The sequence below is a fragment of the Anomaloglossus baeobatrachus genome, chromosome 6 (genome assembly GCF_048569485.1).
Source record: "Anomaloglossus baeobatrachus isolate aAnoBae1 chromosome 6, aAnoBae1.hap1, whole genome shotgun sequence".
NCBI lineage: Eukaryota > Metazoa > Chordata > Amphibia > Anura > Aromobatidae > Anomaloglossus > Anomaloglossus baeobatrachus.
This window is the reverse complement of record NC_134358.1, coordinates 302279066-302294000: the sequence shown is the minus strand read 5'-3', so window position 1 is coordinate 302294000 and position 14935 is coordinate 302279066. Positions and strand designations below refer to the sequence as shown.

General features: G+C 45.3%; 1 protein-coding gene across 1 annotated transcript in view; it reads right to left on the bottom strand.

Annotated features, from left to right (window-relative positions):
• Window positions 1–282: 282 nt before the first annotated feature.
• Window positions 283–14935, bottom strand: part of CHMP5 (charged multivesicular body protein 5) — a 59619-nt gene continuing 44966 nt past the window's right edge. The window contains exons 4-8 of the mRNA XM_075316514.1: window positions 13347–13440; window positions 10062–10133; window positions 3207–3315; window positions 1176–1288; window positions 283–1045 (exon numbers count right to left, since the gene is read on the bottom strand). Coding sequence (XP_075172629.1) covers window positions 995–1045; window positions 1176–1288; window positions 3207–3315; window positions 10062–10133; window positions 13347–13440 — 439 coding nt within the window. The 3' untranslated portion in view covers window positions 283–994. The remainder of the gene's footprint in view (window positions 1046–1175; window positions 1289–3206; window positions 3316–10061; window positions 10134–13346; window positions 13441–14935) is intronic.

Here is a 14935-nt window from a genome sequence, read left to right as displayed (position 1 = left end):
CATAAACGTTGACCAAGTGGCAGGAGGCCCTCACAATGTCTGTCCCAACTTTGTTGAAGCTAGCGGAGATTGGTGTATTGGACAAAATTTAGTGACACTTCAAAGTGTTTTACACCAGAATTCAGCCATAACCACCTTGATCAAGCATTAGACACTTAGGGCCTCTTGTGCTAGGCATTGATGGGGTCCAGTAATCAAACTCGCTCAATGAACTATGCCTGATATCTTTGTCAACACAGACGTGACTTTTTTTTTTTATTACAAATGGAGCAGAACAAATAATATTTTACCAGCAATCACTCCTTTATTAAGTTACTCGAGACAGAAGCAATATTTCTATTGTACTCCTCTTAACAAAAACAAAAAACAAAACACAAAATAGAAAAAAAAAAAAGTAATGAAATAATTTTATGAAAAATATATACACAGACACAACAGCACTGCCTAATGGTTATGAAGCTGTAAAATAAGAATGAAACTATTCTGGATGCAACAAGGATTGATTAGATACCCCCCAAACGTTTCGCTTAACAATAAACCACCTATGTGACCTGGGCTTTATAGAAAATTGTTGCCAGTTTGGCTAAGAGCTGCATTTTCTCTAAAACTGGTTCAGATTATAGCTTGTTATCCCAAAGCGCCGCAGATCTGCCAGTCAGATATTTTATATAAAAAAAAAAAAAAAAAAGGTATTAGATGTTTGCAACTCATTGTTCCATGCACATGTGAAGCACGGCACCGGTCTCCATTGAGGCTCTCCCAACAAATCTTAAATGTACATGATAGATATCTTCTTATAAATCAGAATGTAGTGACATTAGCAAAAGTTAAAATATGAAAACCAAGTTCTCAATTTTTGTTCAGTTATTTATATGTTAAAAAAAAAAAAAAAAAGTACTGTTAGATAAATTTAAAGCAAAAAAAAAAACAAAAAAGAAATCCCACTTAGACAGATGAATCAGTTTACTTTAGCAGTTTGTAACATGGTCTCCAATTATGTAGCGGGAATCTGTGGCAGTCCAAATTCATCTACCAACACGCCGTCCTGAAAATTGAAGACAGACGAGTCAAAGATTCCGAATTACAATTGGTCTAAACAGTAAAGTTTTGCTCTCACTAATCAGTATTTATTGCTGCTTATGGAATAAAGGCACATCTTCATATAGTCCGAATACCTTATTTTTCGAGTCGCTTGGAATGCCTTCGGGGATTGCAGGAGCTGAGGCTGCTTCATCCAAGTAGGAGCTGTCATCATCTGCCAAGAGTTCATCTCCCAATGCATCCAGCTCTGTTAGACAAGTTACACAGTTAAAAGCTGATCCTCCTGAGGTATCCATAGCCAATGGACACCTGACAAAATGCACTACTAATTTAATAGGACATAGGATTTATCTGACTAGAACTGGAAGACACTAAAGTAGTGTTATTTTTGAGTGGACCAGGTTAACATCCTTGACAAACATTATATTATGTATCCCGAAGGGGATTTTTGAGATCAATATTTTCACAAAAATCACACCTTGTGCAATAATCCGTGAGAAAGAATCCCAGGCTTCAAGAGAAGAAAAAGTCTACTGAGCCCTGAACATTTATAGGGAATCTGTCAGCAGGAGGAATGAGCTAATCTGAACGGTAAAGTACAGGGATCATACCAGACACCTAGTGTCCGAGGCTCGAACTTGAACGTAGAGTTTGAAATTCGGATGCTGACAAAAAAAAAAACTTGTTGAAAGCCTGGACGCTGCTGGAACCCCCAAAAAAACAACATTTACGAGGGTCGCTCGTATGTTTGATAACCAGACAAATTATAGCAGACAGTTGCAGGCTGAAGACCCCAGCTGTCTGCTGGCTATCAAATATAGAAGGAGATCCCCAACATTTTTTTCAATTATTTATAAATTTAAAAAACAAAAAAAAAAAATAACTGAAGCGAGTTCTCCTCTATTTCTGATAACCAGCAAAGGTAAAGCAGACATAATAATTTGGCCCTTGCCAGCTTAAAAGTAGCAGGCCGCAGCTTTGCCTGGCACCTCAGATTGCTCTGATGCGGTGGCGTTCGGGGTAATATTTTCAGGGTTAATGTCAGCTGTAAATTGACAGCTGGCATCAAGCTCAGTGGTTAGAAGTGGTGAGGATTCTAACACCCCCATTACTAACCCGTTATCTGTATCAAACTGGCTGTCATCCAAAAAGAAGCCTATTCTAAAAGAGGATGCATAAGAAAGACCATCCACAGTTTGCTTAAGACAAGCAGACTAAAGACATAGATTACTGGAAGCATGTCCTGTGGTCTGTTCAGACCAAGATAAACTTATATTCTTCAGATGGTGTCAAGCGTGTGCGGTGGCAAACAGGTGAGGAGTACAAAGACAAGCATGTCTTGGCTACAGTGTAGCATGGTGGTGGCAGTGTCATGGTTTGGGGCTGCAAGCTGTGGAGAGCTACAGTTTATTGAGGGAACCATGAGTGCAAACGTATACTGATACATGATCCACTTGGCTGCAGGGCAGTATTTCAACATGATAATGACTCCCAAACACACCTCCAAGATGACGACCACTGTCTTGTTAAACAAACTAAGGGTAAAAGTGCTAGACTGGCCAAGCATGTCTCCAGACTTAAACCTTATTGAGCATCTGTGGTGGCCTCCTCACACAGAAGGTAGAGGAGAGCAAGGGCTCTAACATTCACCAGTTCCATGATATTGTCATGGAGGAGTGGAAGAGGATTCCAGTGGCTCCTGTGAAGCTCTAGTGAACGCCATGCCATGGAGAGCTAAGGCAGCGCTTGAAAATAATGGTGGCCACACAAAATATTGACACTTTGGACACAATTTGTCCTTTTTCACATAGGGGTGTATACACTTTTGTTGCCAGCGGTTTTTGACTTTAATGGCTGTGTGTTGAGTTATTTAGGTCTACACCAAATTTACCCTGTTATAGAAGCTGTACACGGACTTCTTTACATTGTATCAGTGTTATTCCTTCAGTGTTGTCCCAGGAAAAGATAGAATAAAATATTTACAAAAATGTGAGGGGTGTACTCACTTTTGAGACATACTGTATATATTTTTGCATCATAAAAATTGCCACTAGGTGCTAGAAGGGAGCCAAGCTGAAATTGTGTTGCCTAATGTGACTAAGCAGCTTTTCCTCCTACTTTTTCCACCTTTATTTCCAGAAATGAATGGGCACATGCTTCCTTACCAGCTTCCAGATCGTCCTCATCAATTTCAGGCGTCCCATAACTACGGCTCAGTGCTTCTTGAATATCGTTTGCATTCTCCATCATATCTTCTAGTTGGTCTTGTAAGTCCTGTACAAGGTACAATGTTATTTATCACAAACGCAACATATTTATGATACAAGAAATTTTGAAAAGTAAAAACATCTCACTTAAAAGGAGTTGTCCGACAAACTCAAAAATTTTTGTTAAGCTAATCTGTGCTGTATTGTCATAAAACACCTCTACATTGTTATTTTTGGTTTTCTAACTTTTGTTCCTTTTGAATTATCCCTTTATTCTCTGCAGCTCTTGTTTACATTCAGCACAAACAAACTGACCACTTCATGTGCAAAACCTCCGGGTCACAGCTGGCACCGCCCGGCCTCACTGTCCAGCACCACCTCCTGCCCAGCCTCAGTGCCAGCCCCGGCCCCTGCACACACATTCCCTGTCAGTATTCTGCCCAGCACTGACCTCTCATCACTACAGCATTGCAAATAACAGCCCCACATAGGGCTCTGCACCGCACACGCACACATATGGCTCTGCACCACACACACACATACACATATGGCTCTGCACCGCGCACACACACACACACACACACGGCTCTGCATCGCGCACACACACACACACATGGCTCTGCATCGCACACACAAATATGACTCTGCATCGCACACACACGCGCACACACACACATGGCTGTGCACCGCACACACACACACATATGGCTCTGCATCGCACACACACACATGGCTCTGCATCACACACACACAAACATGGGTCTGCATCACACACACACACACATATATGGCTCTGCACCGCACACACACATATATGGCTCTGCACCGCACACACACATGGCTCTGCACCACACACACACATGGCTCTGCATCACACACATATGGCTCTGCACCACACACACGGCTCTGCACCACACACACGGCTCTGCACCACACACACACACACACACACACACACACACACACACACACGGCTCTGCACCGCACACACACATGGCTCTGCACCGCATACACACACACACGGCTCTGCATCACACACACATATGGCTCTGCACCGCACACACACGGCTCTGGACCGCACGCACACACACACACACACGGCTCTGCATCGCGCACACACACACACACATATGGCTCTGCATCGCACACACAAATATGACTCTGCATCGCACACACACACACACACACACATATGGCTCTGCACCGCACACACACACACACACACACACACACACACACGGCTCTGCATCGCACACACACGCGCACACACACACACACACACACATATGGCTGTGCACCGCACACACACATATGGCTGTGCACCGCACACACACATATGGCTCTGCATCACACACACACAAACACATGGCTCTGCACCGCACACACACACTGCTCTGCACCACACACACACACACACACAGCTCTGCACCCCACACACACACACACACAGCTCTGCACCCCACACACACACAGCTCTGCACCCCACACACACACACACAGCTCTGCACCCCACACACACACACACAGCTCTGCACCCCACACACACACAGCTCTGCACCCCACACACACACACACAGCTCTGCACCCCACACACACACACACAGCTCTGCACCCCACACACACACACAGCTCTGCACCCCACACACACACACAGCTCTGCACCCCACACACACACACACACACACAGCTCTGCACCACACACACACACACACACACAGCTCTGCACCCCACACACACACAGCTCTGCACCCCACACACACACACACACACACACAGCTCTGCACCCCACACACACACACACACACAGCTCTGCACCCCACACACACACACACACACAGCTCTGCACCCCACACACACACACACAGCTCTGCACCACACACACACACACACACGGCGCACTGTACCGACCCCCCCCCCTACCCCCATAAGGAACACATGTAGGGAATACATACTCACCCCTCCTCGGTCCCTGCCGCTCCTGCACGTTTGTCCGCTGTCTGGTCTGGACATATCAGCACGGTAGTGACGTCACCGCTGTCCTGAACTGTCAGACACAGACTGCACGGACAATGATGAGAAGCAGCGCAGCGCTCCCTCTCATCAGGGCTTTTAAATATATCGGCATCTGTGATCTGTGATGCCAGTACATTTGAATGTGCGATCCTGAGCAGGGGCCCGGTGCTGGCGCTGACACCACGGCAGCGCCGCCAAGCCCCTCCCCCAGGTCACGGACCCCACAGCAGTGCAGGGGGAGGTTGTGGGCAGAGTATGGGGTGCGGGGACTCCACGCACTGTACCAGCCCAGCAGGGCGGCAACATGCTGTTCCAGATTTGCATGTCAACATGGTCCTGCCCATGTTGACATGAAATGACCGGAAGCAGCAAAATGGCGGCAGGAGCGGTCACATGACCACCCTGAGTCGGGGAGAGGGGCTGACAGTGGAGCAGGTAAGTGGTCACTATCTACTTACCTGCCCCAATGTAGCCCAATTGGGTAATAATAAAAAAAAAGCAAATTAAGCCGGATAACCCCTTTAAAAAGGGTGGCCGACACCTAAATGTATTTTCTAGCCATCTATCCTTATCCACTTAACCACTTTTGTGATTATCTTTATTATACAATTCCCTGCACTTCTTCCTATCAAATCTCTAAAGGTATCTTTTGAGGAGTCTCAAACATAACGTCTCAGGAGGCTGGGCTGCCCTCACTCTCCGCAGCGTCCATTGCCCCTCAAAAGAACATTATGTCATTAGAGGGCGGTGCATTACTTACTAGTTTGCTGCCCTCTGAGGATGTCCTGAATCCTGGATGATTGACGCTATGGCCTGGGGTTAGTGGAGCGTCGGCATGCTACTCCTCTTTCTGCCACGGCTTCCATTGCTTGTGTGAAAGATGTTGGCAGGTGGCGGTGCAAAATGCAGGAAGTGACACCAGCACCACCCACAGCTTTTAGCACTGCACTCAACTGAATGGTCATACGGGGGTGTTGCTAGAAGTAGTGACACCAGCACCACACCATACCCTGATGAGGCTTTGTTTGAGCGCAGTGCTAGAAGCTGTGGGGTGGCTCCGATGTTACTGCCTCTAGCACCGCCCCCTGCTATTGTCTTTAACAAAAGCAACAGAAACTCTACTATCCTCAGTCACAGCATCCATCACTCATAATCCAGGACATCCTCAGGGGGTGGTGATGCAAGAAACTAGTAAGTAGACCTTTTCTAGGAGGGTGATGGATGCTGCAGACAGGGAGTGCAGCTCCAACTGCCTATGACATCATGTTTGTGACACCTCTCAAAACAAAAAGGTCACAGGAAGAAGTGCAATATAAAAAAAAAAAAAAAAAAAATCATAATTACTTACCGGTAATGTTTTTTTCCCATAGCCACGACAGCACCACTGCTTTGGTGGCGCTGTCGTGGTGATGGGAAAAATCTTAATTACTAACCGGTAATTGTTTTTTCCAGAGCCACAACAGTGCCACCAAAGCAGTGGCACTGTTGTGGCGACGGGAACAGAAACAAACACTTTTAGGAATTAGATAAATAGGGAATTGTATAATAAACATATTTACACAAGTGTTAAGGGGAAAGGATAGATGGTTAGAAAATACATTTTCAGTGTTGGACCAGCCCTATAAGCTAATGATGGTAAATGATTAGGATATGCTTTGAGCTTCTGATCAGTTGAGATTTGTGTGATGCGAACTCTTACAGTAAAGTAGCAACAGTGTTCTAATGGACTGACTATGCAGCCTCAGGAAAACACTGTACAGCCCCTTTAAATTAACTTGTAAATCAAGCCATACAAAGCTGACAGATTTCCTTCAAGGAGACCCATATATTTTTACATAAACTACTCATTCTCATTGTAAACCTAGAGCTTGTCAGATGCATGTCTACCTAACAAGCTGAATATGATTAAACCAGGCACTCCAAAATGAAAAGTAGAAAGAAAAAACAAAAAAAACTTATTGTTCACAGCAAACAGTTCAATAGAAATGTTTCGGTCAATATGCTGACCTTCGTCAGAGGAACCGGGAGTATACAATCAGGTCCAGAAACATTTGGACAGTGACACAAGTTTTGTTATTTTAGATGTTTACAAAAACATGTTCAGAAATACAATTATATATATTATGGGCTGAAAGTGCACACTCCCAGCTGCAATATGAGAGTTTTCACATCCAAATCGGAGAAAGGGTTTAGGAATCATAGCTCTGTAATGCATAGCCTCCTCTTTTTCAAGGGACCAAAAGTAATTGGACAAGGGACTCTAAGGGCTGCAATTAACTCTGAAGGCGTCTCCCTCGTTAACCTGTAATCAATGAAGTAGTTAAAAGGTCTGGGGTTGATTACAGGTGTGTGGTTTTGCATTTGGAAGCTGTTGCTGTGACCAGACAACATGCGGTCTAAGGAACTCTCAATTGAGGTGAAGCAGAACATCCTGAGGCTGAAAAAAAAAGAAAAAATCCATCAGAGAGATAGCAGACATGCTTGGAGTAGCAAAATCAACAGTCGGGTACATTCTGAGAAAAAAGGAATTGACTGGTGAGCTTGGGAACTCAAAAAGGCCTGGGCGTCCACAGATGACAACAGTGGTGGATGATCGCCGCATACTTTCTTTGGTGAAGAAGAACCCGTTCACAACATCAACTGAAGTCCAGAACACTCTCAGTGAAGTAGGTGTATCTGTCTCTAAGTCAACAGTAAAGAGAAGACTCCATGAAAGTAAATACAAAGGGTTCACATCTAGATGCAAACCATTCATCAATTCCAAAAATAGACAGGCCAGAGTTAAATTTGCTGAAAAACACCTCATGAAGCCAGCTCAGTTCTGGAAAAGTATTCTATGGACAGATGAGACCAAGATCAACCTGTACCAGAATGATGGGAAGAAAAAAGTTTGGAGAAGAAAGGGAACGGCACATGATCCAAGGCACACCACATCCTCTGTAAAACATGGTGGAGGCAACGTGATGGCATGGGCATGCATGGCTTTCAATGGCACTGGGTCACTTGTGTTTATTGATGACATAACAGCAGACAAGCGTAGCCGGATGAATTCTGAAGTGTACCGGGATATACTTTCAGCCCAGATTCAGCCAAATGCCGCAAAGTTGATCGGACGGCAATTCATAGTACAGATGGACAATGACCCCAAGCATACAGCCAAAGCTACCCAGGAGTTCATGAGTGCTAAAAAGTGGAACATTCTGCAATGGCCAAGTCAATCACCAGATCTTAACCCAATTGAGCATGCATTTCACTTGCTCAAATCCAGACTTAAGACGGAAAGACCCACAAACAAGCAAGACCTGAAGGCTGCGGCAGTAAAGGCCAGGCAAAGCATTAAGAAGGAGGAAACCCAGCGTTTGGTGATGTCCATGGGTTCCAGACTTAAGGCAGTGATTGCCTCCAAAGGATTTGCAACAAAATATTGAAAATAAAAATATTTTGTTTGGGTTTGGTTTATTTGTCCAATTACTTTTGACCTCCTAAAATGTGGAGTGTTTGTAAAGAAATGTGTACAATTCCTACAATTTCTATCAGATATTTTTGTTCAAACCTTCAAATTAAACGTTACAATCTGCACTTGAATTCTGTTGTAGAGGTTTCATTTCAAATCCAATGTGGTGGCATGCAGAGCCCAACTCGCGAAAATTGTGTCACTGTCCAAATATTTCTGGACCTAACTGTATATAGAATGTCATGTAAATGAGGTAGGAAGGCCTAGGGGTTTAACTGAATCCGTGACGATAGCACGCGAAATCAATCGCTTGTGCATGTAATGAAAATTGGTATTATGCAGTATGTATGATATAAATCTCTATTAAGAAGCAAGACACTGGCTTGGTGGATAAAGTAAATGGTAGTCCCCACTGATAAATGCGGGGTCAGGCAATAATCAGGTCTCTGGTAAGAAGCAGAAACCTAGCCTAGTAGATCAGGTAAATATTGATCACCAATAGTGGGAGCAATGGCAGGTCTAGCTACAAAAGAGATCAGGAACAGAGTACACAGTATCCACCGCTGGTGTAATGGAGGACCAGCATATTGACTGAAATGTTTCTATTGAACTGTTTGCTGTGAATAATAAAAGTTTTTTTTCTACTTTCCATTTTGGAGCGCCTGGTTTAATGATATTCCTCTTCACGGGGTTGGACCCCACCAGAGCACCCACTCCTCCATCAGAAGTACCGTATCACTTCAACCTAACAAGCTGGACACCGATCAGGTGAATAGCCAGTTTGACGTCAGAAAACAATTATATTCTGTTTTATTAAGTACCAATTTAGTCTGTTTCTCTCCTGCCTAAAAGACACCACACACACACACACACACACACACACACACACACACACACACACACCCCTTAAGCCCCCCATACACAATAGATAGCTCTGTCTGATTGTTTGGCTAGCAGACATCTCAGGCAATTTTCCTATACACCGGAGCGCTCGTTCGGCTGTGCACTACGGTCTTCGCTAAGAGAAAGCCACCAGGTGACGTGTCTCTGGGAGAAAATGTGACCAGCAGTCGGAAAGTGTACATGCGCGGTCAACAATCAGTGGGCCGGCACCCCCATACACATTAGATTGTGATCGAACCCATTGAGTACAGTGAACTGTGCAGCTAATAGACATTAGTGATTTTCTTTTAAAGGGAAACTAATGCTATTACTTTGCACAGTAATAAGTTATTGATTGCGCCAATAATGCTCTTACTTCCATGATGAGAGCAATATAACATCTTTTTAAAAAAAAAAACAAAAAACAAAAACAAACAACTATTAATATATGCTTTAATATTTACCTCAATCTGATCAATTTTGACTTCCTTGTAGGCCTTTTTCATTTCCTTTGTGCCAATTTTCATTGCTTCAACCTTACGATACAAAATGAAAACAAAAAGCCATACATTACATATCTGCGGCTTTCTATGGGTTTACTAGATCATCCTTGGAGTGGATAGTCCTCTATCAGCAACAAATAAACCCCTTCCATCTTAAACAACTGGATATGGGTGTTCACACACTGTTAATAACTGGCGATCCCCTGATCAGCATTCCTACGCAATTTGGCCAAGCACATATGTGTTTTGAGTGGGGAGTGGAATCAGCCGATGGTAGACACCGCTAATGGCGGCCTAAGTTCCTAAAATAGATCACTTCAATTCAGCATGCCAGATCCTTCAGTTTTGCCACACAATGGTGGACACCGTCTTCTACACCAGCGCTACATTCACTGATGAAGGTCTATGTTAGTCCCCCTTCACACGTCAGTGATTCTGGTACGTATGTGCTTTTTTTTTATACGTACCATAATCACTGACATACGTAGACACATTATAATCAATGGGTCTGCGCACATATCAGTGATTTTTCACTGAACATGTCTCCGTGCAGCGTACACGCGTGTCCGTGATTCTGCATGGAGACAAGTCCGTTTTTTTGTGGCATCACTGATGACCCTCGGACCACACTATGGTGTGATCCGTGAAACACGTACCAGAAAAACACTGACATATCAAATAAACATTTTCAACTCACCTTTCCAGTGATTCACTGTGCAGTCTCCGCTCTCTGCAGCTCCTGTCCGGCTCATGAATATTCATGAAAGCAGGAACAGCCGACCCGGAAGTAGGTGCAGAGAGCGGAGGGCGGACGCTGCAGAGCCGAGGAGTTCAGCACCATGGACAGCAGCAGTGAAGGCAGGTGAGTAATGTCCATATGCAATCACATATTGCACATGGACAACCCACGTGTGCCATGAATCACGGGACATGTGCGTGTTTTACACGTCAGTGAAGAACAGGTGTGTTTTTCACTGACGTGTGAAGGGGGCCTTAGACCGAAATGTCTGTGCTGTATCTGGTTAAGTTTACTCAATAAAATACCAGTTTCTTCAACTATTTGAGTGCCAAGTATTTGCTCTTTGCTCCATTCAGAGCACCATCAGCTTGAGCACTATATGGAAATAGACCCACAGATGGAATTGACTAGGAAAGCAGAAATTTTCCATACCATAAAGGAATGGTAGTTTTTCCTAAAAATTCCGCATATTTAAAGAGGTTTCCCACTACAAATGTGACTCACTTTCTTTCACCCTATCACTTTCCTAATATACTTCTGCTATCTACTCTGCTCCTGTAAGATTATCCCCAATAGGTTCCCAAATCACTTTATTGCTGTTGTAGCTTTGATCCTTCCGAATCGGATTAACTGAGTAGGGCATGTCACTGGTGGGGGCTAAAGCTGGGTTCACACTAAGCGACAGCGACAACGACGTCGCTGTTACGTCACCATTTTCTGTGACGTAACAGCGACCTTGTAAGTCGCTGTTATGATCGCTGCTTAGCTGTCAAACACAGCAGAAGCAGCGATCATAACGTCGCTGTGCTACATGTGCAGAGAGCAGGGAGCTGCGCTTAGCGCTGGCTCCTTGCTCTCCTAAGTACAGTACACATCGGGTTAATTAGCCCGATGTGTGCTGCAGCTACATGTCGCAGTGCAGAGAGCAGGGAGCCGCGCGCACTGCTTAGCGCTGGCTCCTTGCTCTCCTTGCTACAGTATACATCGGGTTAATTACCCGATGCGTACTGCAGCCACATGTCACAGTGCAGGAGCCGGCGATGGCAGCAAGGGCGGAGGCTGGTAACGAAGGTAAATATCGGGTAACCAGGGAAAGGTCTTCCCTTGGTTACCCGATGTTTACGCTGGTTACAGCTTACCGCAGCTGCCAGTGCCGGCTCCTGCTCGCTTCATTTCGTCGCTCTCTCGCTGTCACACACAGCGATGTGTGTGTCACAGCGGGAAAGTGACGACCAAAAAATGAAGCTGGACATTCAGCAACGACCGGCGACCTCACAGCAGGGGCCAGGTCGTTGCTGGATGTCACACACAGCGACAGCGACGTCACTGCAACGTCACAGAAAATGGTGACGTAGCAGCGACGTCGTTGTCGTTGTCGCTGTGTGTGACACCAGCTTAAGAGAAGAGTGAAGTGTGATCTGGGTATGCGTGCCCAGATTGCTGTCACTCAGAGAGGCAGCCTCATCCTCACCAGGGATGTGTCCTGTTCAATCTGACTCCGGTCTGCAGTCAAAAGCCACAACAACAGTAAGGCCGGGGCCACACGGGGACTACTGCGATTCTCGCACGACACTCGGCTCTCGCTGGCAGCACAGCAGGAGCAGAGTGTCATTGTGACCGAGGTCCGATCATGCGATCGGACCACGGCTAGGGGGGCGGGCTGGAATTGAGGAGGGGCGGGCCAGCGCTGAGGAGCGGAGAGCCGGTGCTGTGGAGGAGGGGGAGGGATTTATCTCCCTCTCTCCTCCGTTGCCGGCTATTGCCATTCTCGCTCTGCACTCACATTACACCGGTGTACTGCGAGTGCAGTGCGATTTTTCTCTCGCCCCATAGACTTGAATGGGTGCGAGAGAAACAAGGATCGCATTACACACACAGCATGCTGCGACTGTTTTCTCAGTCTGATTAGGGCCAAGAAAATAAATCTCTCATGGGAGCTGGCACATAGGCTAATATTGGTCCGAGTGGAATGCGATGTTTTATCGCATTCCACTCGCTCCGATTTTTATTTCGTGTGGCTTAGGCCTAAAAGGTATTTGCGAACCTATTAGAGGTAGGCTTACAGGAGCAGAGTAGATAGCAGAAGTATATTAGAAAAGAGTTAGTTAGGAAGTGGTTAGGATAAAAGAAAGGGGAATCACATTAGAAGTGAAAAACCGGTTTAATCATCTTTGGATAAAAACTCGTGATCATGAAGCCAAAAAGTTAGAAAACATCTCTATTTCTGAAAATGAAAATCACTAATATTTGAGAATGAGGTTGTTTTGGTACATGTGAATATATTTCTGCAACCTCATGAAGATGAAAAATGCACAGAAATTTCACCAATAATTCTGCATGTGCCTGGAGTATTCACAAATCAGGTGAACTCCAATGCACAGTCAATACAGTAAAAATATGCCATATTTTATCCAAATCGCATTGGGTATATTATAATTATTGATGCTCTTGAATTCGAGGAGCCCACTGCATATGTGCCTAACCCATATAAACTCATTGGCGCCTACCGTCGTTTTTGTGTCTTTCAGGGTTTGGATGGTGTAGTTGGCTTGCTCCATGTTGAAGGATTGCTGATTTAGATTATCTCTCTGTTGTTCATACCTGAAACATTGATATTCAATTTTTAGGAAATATTATTTTGTGAAATGCAGCTGTATGCACAAATAAATGTTGTATGGTCTACATCGGGGAATAGCAACCTCCAGCACGCCAGCTCTTGTGGAATTACAACCCCCAAAGCTAAATTCATCATTAACCACTGTAATATGTGAAATATAAAAATAATACAAATTTAGCCTGATCAAAAAAAAAAAAAAAATATAAATAAATAAAGAAGGGAATTTTGTTTACTTACCGTAAATTCCTTTTCTTCTAGCTCCAATTGGGAGACCCAGACAATTGGGTGTATAGCTTCTGCCTCCGGAGGCCACACAAAGTATTACACCTAAAAGTGTAAAGCCCCTCCCCTTCTGCCTATACACCCCCCCGTGCATCACGGGCTCCTCAGTTTTGGTGCAAAAGCAGGAAGGAGGAAACTTATAAATTGGTCTAAAGTAACTTCAATCCGAAGAAAGTTCGGAAAACTGAAAACCAGTCAACATGAACAACATGTGTACACAAAGAACAACAGCCCGAAGGGAACAGGGGCGGGTGCTGGGTCTCCCAATTGGAGCTAGAAGAAAAGGAATTTACGGTAAGTAAACAAAATTCCCTTCTTCTTTGTCGCTCCATTGGGAGACCCAGACAATTGGGACGTCCAAAAGCAGTCCCTGGGTGGGTAAAATAATACCTCGTAATAGAGCCGTAAAACGGCCCGTTCCTACAGGTGGGCAACCGCCGCCTGAAGGACTCGCCTACCTAGGCTGGCATCTGCCGAAGCATAGGTATGCACCTGATAGTGTTTCGTGAAAGTGTGCAGGCTCGACCAGGTAGCCGCCTGACACACCTGCTGAGCCGTAGCCTGGTGCCGCAAAGCCCAGGACGCACCCACGGCTCTGGTAGAATGGGCCTTCAGCCCTGAGGGAACCGGAAGCCCAGAAGAACGGTAAGCTTCGAGAATTGGTTCCTTGATCCACCGAGCCAGGGTTGATTTGGAAGCCTGTGACCCTTTACGCTGGCCAGCGACAAGGACAAAGAGTGCATCCGAGCGGCGCAGGGGCGCCGTACGAGAAATGTAGAGTCTGAGTGCTCTCACCAGATCTAACAAGTGCAAATCCCTTTCACATTGGTGAACTGGATGAGGACAAAAAGAGGGTAAGGAGATATCCTGATTGAGATGAAAGGGGGATACCACCTTAGGGAGAAATTCCGGAACCGGACGCAGAACCACCTTGTCCTGGTGAAACACCAGGAAAGGGGCTTTGCATGACAGCGCTGCTAGCTCAGACACTCTCCGAAGTGATGTGACTGCTACTAGGAAGACCACTTTCTGCGAAAGGCGTGAAAGAGAAATATCCTTCATTGGCTCGAAAGGTGGTTTCTGAAGAGCCATCAGCACCCTGTTCAGATCCCAGGGTTCTAACGGACGCTTGTAAGGAGGGACTATGTGACAAACCCCCTGCAGGAACGTGCGTACCTGTGGAAGTCTGGCTAGGCG